At 41.6% G+C, this 8,714-nt stretch overlaps 1 protein-coding gene across 1 annotated transcript; it reads left to right on the forward strand.

The window, feature by feature from the left end:
* Window positions 1-311: 311 nt before the first annotated feature.
* Window positions 312-8,348, forward strand: LOC100577749. Its single transcript, XM_026439145.1, has 7 exons — window positions 312-493; window positions 562-825; window positions 905-3,560; window positions 4,030-4,137; window positions 4,292-4,507; window positions 5,148-5,468; window positions 5,599-8,348. Exons 2-7 carry the CDS (start codon window positions 710-712, stop codon window positions 5,755-5,757), a joined length of 3,576 nt encoding a protein of 1,191 aa, XP_026294930.1. The 5' UTR covers window positions 312-493; window positions 562-709; the 3' UTR covers window positions 5,758-8,348.
* Window positions 8,349-8,714: the final 366 nt, after the last annotated feature.

The raw sequence follows: 8,714 nt of genomic DNA on the forward strand, positions 1-8,714 counted from the left end.
ATAAAATGTCAGTAAACATATTTCGTTATTTCTCTTTCAAAACTGCTAATTTCAACTATTATTAATTTAATCTAATTAATTTTTAATTTTATTTTAATTTAATTTTTTCTAATTTTTAATTTTAACTTTTAATCTAAGAATTACAGATATTGTATTGTTAATTTTATTATACATTTCTAGAATAATAGTTTCGATATTAATATATGGTGAAAACTTTGAACTTATAATACTAAAATAATAAATCGTAATATCCTTGAGATACAAAATATAAAATACATTAAATAATAAATCTATTTCAATTTTAAATCTAGTTTTATTCACTTAAGTGTATTTCATTGTTACGATAAAGAGGAAAAACTATTGAGTTAATAAACGCCATAAAGGAATTTTATCCGTAATGTTATCTACGATTAATAAGTTATATTATAATAAGAAAATTGCTATTACTACAACTGATAACATTAAACATTCATCGATGAAATAGAAATTATTGGTAAGTAACTTTTATGTATTTTCTCATGGTAATATAACCTATATGTAATGCAATTCTTTTCTTTTAAGACTTTTCTTATCGGCGCATGTATGCGCATGTCCTGAATTTGGTCAAAATTTGTTTGATCGATAGTTGAAATTGAAGTAAAAGTTCGCGGATAATAAATCCCGTAGATATATATAATTCAGGATTAGATTTAAAAGTAATATATTTTAAATGGCTAATAAAGTGTGCTCTTCTGAATGTGCTCTTCAAAATTCTTGTCTTTCTGACACGAGTATTCCGTGCATGAAGAAAAAATACACCTACAAGAAAATCATGAAAGGGAAAAGGTACGTATATATAAATCTCGTGAAAAATATTTTCCCATTATCGCGAATAAATTTTTTTAAGAAAATTATTGATTATCAGATGGGAATATCCTCTTCCAAGTATAAGGGATTACTGGATGAATATAATTGAGGAAAAGAGGAGGAAATTAGTCACAGTAAGAAATCCTTTTCTTCGATTATCCTATGATTCCTTTCCTTCAAAATATTGCGATTCTATGGATTGTAACACATTCGTTCAGAATCAATCGTTTAATCGTAAATCTTTTTCTAATTCTTACTTAGATGATCGCGATACGTCCGACAATTCTTTGCACAAGTTACATCTGACGAAAGCGAACGTTAAATCGAATAGAAATCGTTTCGATAACGTAAAATCGTTATTAAACAGCTCGTATCGAACTGTTCCAAAAAGTGTGGATACAATGTACGATTCTACCGCATCATTCGAAGGTGTACGAATCCCAAAATTAAATACCCGTGGTCCTCAACCTAGTTCCGGTAGAATTCATCCTGGTAAAGTGGATCATATCCGGCCTTCTTTCAATGTTCAAAATGAACGGAAGAAAATACAAGAAAATAATTCTACCGCTCTACCAATTCTGACTAAATATCCTCGGATGTCAGAATTCCAATCAACGTTGAAAAAGTTGCGGAAATATTTGAAATTATCGAAAGAGAAAGATCCGAAAACCAAGGATCAGGCCTTATGTGAGAATGATAAAACGTTAAAAGAGATTAGAAGGAAACTTTCTACCGATCGATCCACGATGAAACGAATTAAAGAAAATTTATTACCAAACGAAGATTCTTTAAAGTATACCGCTCGTTCCGCTTATAAAGCATTGAAACGTTTATCGAAGGACAAAAATATAGATTCCAAATTGAAATCTATCGACCATTTAAAACAAGGATCGTCATTTTTGAAATCGAGTGAGGAAGATTTTCTGGTAAGTAGCGACGACAATCGAGTTTTGGTAAAAAGTGAACACATCGAAAAAGACAGATTAAACGAAGAATCGTTCCATATTTTTGAACAAAAATCGCTCGAGGATTCAGAATTTTCAGGTATCGACGACGAAAACGGAACTTGGAAATCCGACGAGACGAGAAGCATTTCCACCGAATCTCGTTACACGTCGGGACCCCGTCCAGAATTCGTGTCGTCGGAGGACAATCCTGTTGCGCGTGTTCTATCGTCGATTCCAAAATTATCCTTCCCAAGGAGAAATCGGGACAGGTGTTTGCCGTGTATGTACAAATCGTTCGAGACACCTCCCGAACGAAAGATATCCCTACCAAGAACCGTTTTGCAGAGAATTATAGACGATGAAAAATTCAAAGCAACAACGTCGGTTGTTGAAGATTCGTCCGAGGACAGCGATTCCACTTCCGCTTGCACCTCCGCCAGCATGCCAAGTCTTAAAAACGAGATCGAAAGAATTTTGAACGATCGAGTTGAAACGAGAAACGTTGGACACGAATTGGAATCCAATGTTCCTGAAAGTGAAGTGACAGAGGATGCCGTTTCCTCGTTCCAAGAGGAGGGAATACAGAAGCGACCAGAGGAGGACGCAGCGGAGCAAAAAAGTATCGCGGAGACTTGGCGTAACGAGATTACAAAGAGAGGTAAAGGGGATCCGCAACACGACGAGGCAACATCGACAAATTTGTACGAGGAGGCTCGAATCGAGATAAATCGGACGCGAGTCGCTTGCCTGGGAGAAACGAAAGAAGGTCGTTCCTCGTTACGAAGCGAGGAGAGCACGGAGGGAGAGGAAGGCGACGACTCGATTGCGGCCTCGATGATCGACGACGATCAACCCAAGCCGAAATACTTGGCGCCCTGTCATGCTCCCACGAATTTCAGGCCGAGCTTGGAGCCCCTTCGAGCCCTGAGAGGCCGTAAACCGACTACTCTGCAACGTCGTATCGACCTGCTCGAGGCATCCTCGTTGAGGAAAAGCGGTTCCGTGGACGACCAGGTTCCGGAGAAATCAACGCCTAAAAGCGTCCTCGAGAAGAAGAGGAGGTCGAGCGACGAGGCGGCGAAACCTGCGCCGCCTCGGCCCTTCGCGAGAGCAAAATCTGTCCTGGAAAAATCGACGGCTGAGAAAGCTGAACACGGGCTTCTCAGAAAGGGAACCAGCTTCTCGGGCTTTCCCGTATCAACACCGACGCCCAACGAGTCGGAAATATATCGCGACGACGCGTCAAAGGGCACAGAATTGGACGAGACTCGCGATGACGATGGCCTTTTGAAAAGGCCACCATTCGCGACCGATTTATCGAGAGCCGGGACGAAATTGCCGCTTACGCGTCCGGACGAGATCGTGGAAATTTTAACGAATCTCGAGAAGGAGAACGTATCGTCCACCGATATGTTGAACGTCTTGTGCAAAGAATTTTCGGAACGGTTGTCGAAAAATAGCGAGACGACGAACGACCCGATCACGAAAGAGCGTAACAGAGTGATTACGAATCTGACCAGGTTGTTAATTGATTCTAAACGTTATTTGTATCCTGATAAATTTCCTTCTGATTTGCTTTTCTCCACCGATCAGCCACCCATACATAGCGTCAATATCATGAAACGGCTACTCCCTATGTTTACATATAATAAAGTTGCTCGACTGATGAAACTGCCCAAATGGTATATAAGGGAAGAGAAACCTAAAGAAAAAGTGGTGGAGGAGGAGATAGAAAAAATAGAAATAGAGAGTTTCGACAGTTTGGAGGTAAGTTTGTCGTACTTTCGTTTTCGTTTGAAAAATAAAAAAGAAAGAAAGAAATAATTACAACTCGATACTCGGGACGGGTATTGTGAGTTGTTTATTATTATATCAGGTGATCAAGAAATATTTGATTTCTTTTCATATAGAGAAAGAAATTTTCATTCGTTTCTTCAACGTTATTTTTTCATCTTTTTAAGTTAAAAAGAGAATTTTATATATATATATAAAATATGAAAGAAAATCTTATGGAATCTTATGGAAATTCATTTTAATGGATTCACCATATAATGGAACACAATAGAAACATTTATTACCACGAGTACAAGTTTAAGATTATTTATATTATTATATTTCTCTTATACTTTTAATTAAACAAACATTCTTGATTACCCGATATTTATAGTTTGTTGTGTTCTACTTCGATCCATCTTTTTAAAGATAGCCTATCCCCCTTCTTTTTATAATTATCAAGGTGAATCCACCGACATTGAAAGACGACGAACCGCCCTACGAGGAGAAACCGCCCATAGAGCGTAGATACAATCCTTACGCTCTATTTCTGATAAAACCAAGACGTAAGGTGCGATATCGGATTGATAGCGATAGAGTAATCTTCTAACGATCGGGAGGAGGAAAAAAAAAATAAAAGTATAAGGGCGAAAGAGAGATAAAGGAAGAGAGGGGGAAGAGAAAGGAAAAGAAAAAGGAAAGATAATATCTTTTACGGGGGACAGGTGATTACGTGGCGCCCTTTGAAGAAAGAAGATCTCGAGGGCTACGATCCGGAGGCGACGCTCAAAATGAGAGCCGACAACTCGATGAAAAGGATATGTCAGGACTTCTGCCAGTGGGTCGAATCTTTGGGCGGGACGGATAATACCATCGACGAGGAAGTTCTCAGGGATATGTTTGAAATCGATTTCAGTGCGGATATTTGCAGAACGTTACAGGTTAAAGAGAAATATCGTTCATGTTCCCTTGTTTGTAGGACGGATTTTAATTAGGGCTCTTACCTGATTCTTCTTCCCTGATTCGAATTGTATTTGAATATCTATTTAATCGAGATTCAAGTAGTATATTTGATTTAGAATTTAGAAAATGATTGATGACAATACTCGTTCTCTCGCGTATATATAAAAATAATTCTGAAAACTTTTTTCTTATAACATACATGTTCAATCATCCACATTGAATCTGTTGATCAGAGGAAACATTACATTAATAAATTTACTCTTTGTTCCAATTTATTTTTTGGAACTATCTAATTAAAAGAAGGAAAAAAATTCGAATCTCGAGTATTCAACAATATATATCAGGATACTTAATAAGAGCTCTAATTTTAATCCATTTATATTTACCCATAATACACGTTATTGATTTACGAGCTCTCTTCGTAAAATTCAAATATCGACTCGAATCTCTAATTACTTCGAACAACACGTTTCGGGTGGAAGGCCGCTTCCTCCCATCCGAAGTTGAATCTCGCGAGAAAGTTTGCATAGCTGTCTCGTTTAATATCACCTTTATTTCTTAGCAAGTTTGGCAAGTCTTCCTTTTTTTCCCTCTCTCCTTTTTTTTTCTTTTAAATAGGTGTCGATCAAGGAAATGCCGGTTGTGCCCGCGGAGGTGGCCTTCACGAGGAACTCGCCCGGCGCGAGCAAGCTCATCATGACGAAGAAACACGTGATGAGGGATGCGAAAGCGGAAAAAACTCCCCCGAAGATAAAAGCCTTCGGCACGGCTCTGCCTCTGAATATTCGATTCATACCGCCCGATAATCAGGTGCACAAGAGATGGCTGGAATGCGAGGACGTGCCTGCGGATATCGAAACGATGGAAGCTGTTTTTAAAGATATAACGACGCTTAGAAGCGTGAAAGGTTTCGTGGAGTGGCTTCAAGAGCATCCAGAGGTAATTGTATCAAAGGGATAAGAAATTTCTCGAAAGATGCGACGCTATTATCGATACGTCCTCTTCTGCATGACGTTATAAGACAAATTAGAATCGAATTCCTTCGTTTCCTAAATCTTCTTAATTACAGGTACCACCGCCGGAAGCTTTGAAGAAAATGGTAGCGATGGATCCGAAAACGTTGAGACAGATCGAGGACGACGAGATGTTCGCCCATCTCGAGCTGGACATCGAACAAATCAAAACTTTGAGAGTGGCGGTTGACGAAGATGTACCGATCATGATGTGATCCCGAGCTTATATTATACATTCGTCTCTTTCTTCGTCTCTCTTTCTTCTAGTTTCATCCGTCGAAACGATAGCTTCGTGATGTGTGTATATCTCGGCTTCGAAAGCTTCTACGGGATTTTCACTTTTATTCATCGATACGAATTACCTGAATATCCGTGAAATTTTCATATTGCGCACACACATTACTTCCGATATTCCTGTACATATATATATATACTTGTCTCACTTCGCTTTGAATCGAGCCGATGCATGAATATTTTAATTGCATTTGATTGTGCCGCAATAAATGTCGCACGAATACGAAATGAGCGTCAAAATTCAACGCTGTCCAACCGGGATGATATCAGAATTTCTCGCCTCCGTTCCGCTTATAAATGGCCGCGTAACCGATACGACCAGTCGATGACACCGTGTCAAAAGCCTATCCCCCCCCCTCCGCTCTCGTTTCGCGTACGAAACGAAGGGTTAACCTCCGAGGCCTTGCCACGGCCAGAACGAGAAATTTCTGCCTCGACGTGTGTCCAGCATGTCGTTGTACGTATGCATGCACGAATATCGAAGGGAGAATCGTTCGAATCGAAATATCCGAAGAATTATAATATTCGAGGGGCGTAAAAAGGATCGTTATTTTCATCGTAAATAAACTCGTCGGTGTTCAAATATATTAAAATATGTCGCGATAAACGTTGAATTTCGAAAAAGAAAAACAAGAAGGGGCACGTAGAGAGAAAAAAAAAAAAATAGGGAGAAAATAGGATTCGAAAGTGTTCTCGGGGAGGGAGATGATTAAACTGGTGTGGGTGTACTCGCTCGCCTACTTTCGCGAGACAGGGAAAATGAAAATGCTTTTCAGCCGGGGGGAGGACGATAATAAATAGGGAATAACACCGATCCGATGTCAATCCAACCGATTCCTTTGACCACGAAACGAATCGTCCTCGTTGCCGATGTCAATAGTTGCGCGAGATGCATATAATACAAACGAGGCGTCGGGGAATATTGGAAATGTATCCGAGAAGGGCTGGGGCGTCCTCCTGTTCCCGTCTGCCAACGACAGCCAGGAACAGGAACACGGCATAGAATCGTTCGACACGGCTTAACGTTCGAGGCTACTTAAAATCGAGGCTGAGAAACTGAAGTTTGAAATTCTATTCGTCGTCCACGATATATCCCCTCCTCTCCTCCTCCTCCTTCTCCTCCTCCCGTCTCGATGAATTTCTCGTCTCGATCAGAAACGTCGATCAGAATTCTTCAAAAAAAAGAAACCTGTATCTGTATCGCGTTGCTTTCACAGTTACGTTCGCTTTTCTTTCTTTTCTTTTTTTTATGCTTCCTTATCAAGGGATTTCCCAGGAGATAGTATCGATAGTACGAGGGAAGAGGCGGAGGAAGGGGAACAGGTTGGTGCAGAAAGGGTAGCGAAAAGAATCGGCGAAGGAAAACGAGGGAGAGGAGAAGCCGCGGAAGCGGAAGAAGGACGCGGCGTGATCATTGGCCATTGGCCATCCGTTTCGCTCCACTTGGAATAGAGACTTGCGCTCGACCGAGAAATTTAACAAGGCGCACGCTCCCCACTGACAATAGCCAACTTTCTGACTCCCCCTCTTATGCCTGGATTTTAATTACTTCAATTTAAAACCTTCGCTTTCCCTTCCACCTCCCGGCATGCGAAAGGGAAATGGCCCTTCGCGCGCTGTGATCTCGCGTTCCTTCTTCCGTTGCTCTTCGAACGATCCAAAGAAAGAAAAAAAAAAAAGGGGGGGGAAAATCGAAGAAGAGATGAACGAGATCGAGCACGATACTCGCGTAATCGTGCGCGACAATCAGCCACGTTCTCTACGTCGCCAATTACCGGCCGTAATAAGGTTAGGCTGCTGTCGGATCGCATTGGCATTCGCGCGCACCGAGGCCTCCCCAAAATCTTTTATTCATGCTATCAAGTTTGCATTTAAAAACTCCGCCTCCTCTCTCCGGTGGCGCCACTTCGATTCGCTACTTTTCAAACTACCGGTTCCTTTCGAACGTTCCACTATTCCTCCAGAAGATCTAGATTCAGTCGGCGCGCGCGTACGCCACCAGACGTTTATGCAAATTTCGTTTCGGCGGCGCGACTTTTCACGGATTCTTCCTCGGACGAGCTCGAAGCCATCGAAATTTCATCTCGATTCCGCCCCGATTCCCCCTTAGCTCCGACGAGCGTTGGCTACTCGATTGCCCGACACGTGGCCCGATTATGAAAGGCAATCGCAAATCGTTGGGCGGATTGATCGAATCGGATGACCGGTTTTTCTTTTTTTTCTTTTTTTGTCTCCGCAACACAGAAGTCCCTGGACGAGAAGAGCGTGGTTCTAGGGCGATCCGGTCCGCTACGTTCATTCCCCGTATAACACGAGAACTCGAAACGTGTGAGCGCGTACCTATTCAACGAACGAAATAGGAAGCGCTTCCTGCCGACCGTTCGCGTCAGTTCGATCTATTGTCGGCCAAGTTTGTGACGGTGTATATAACAAGTGGAGTACACACTGGCTAACCGGGTACACACCGCCTATCTATCGAGCCATCTTTCTCGTTCGATTCTCGGACCAATTCTCGTCCATAGATTCGATTTGGGGGAGGGGAGGGGAGGGAGAAAGAAAAGAAAATGGAATAGAGAGGAATGGACGCTCGAATGGATTAGCACGAGCGTATTAAGCCTCTGTTTTGCCTTCGATAACTTAATGCGCGTTACGGCTCGGGTAGAATGAGGAAATTACCGTGAGCCAAAAGTTTCTGTAACGAGAGAGAGAGAAAGATAGAACGATCCGACGGATTTAACGAATTTTCAGGGAGCGTTCTACACTTCCTGATTGAATCGCCTAAGACGCTGGCTGCCCTGGCTTCGCGTAATAAACAGATTGCTAGCGTTCTAGGAGTGGATAACATCCACTAGGAGGCGAGCGAAAATGCACCATGTAA

Source organism: Apis mellifera, linkage group LG2 (assembly GCF_003254395.2).
Source record: "Apis mellifera strain DH4 linkage group LG2, Amel_HAv3.1, whole genome shotgun sequence".
Lineage (NCBI taxonomy): Eukaryota > Metazoa > Arthropoda > Insecta > Hymenoptera > Apidae > Apis > Apis mellifera.

Excerpts from the sequence above, each read along its gene's own strand:
- LOC100577749 (XM_026439145.1), top strand. The coding sequence starts at position 710 with ATGGCTAATAAAGTGTGCTCTTCTGAATGTGCTCTTCAAAATTCTTGT. Across the intron at positions 826-904 it reads AAAATCATGAAAGGGAAAAG|ATGGGAATATCCTCTTCCAA; the intron begins GTACGTATATAT and ends ATTGATTATCAG. Across the intron at positions 4,508-5,147 it reads ATATTTGCAGAACGTTACAG|GTGTCGATCAAGGAAATGCC; the intron begins GTTAAAGAGAAA and ends TCTTTTAAATAG.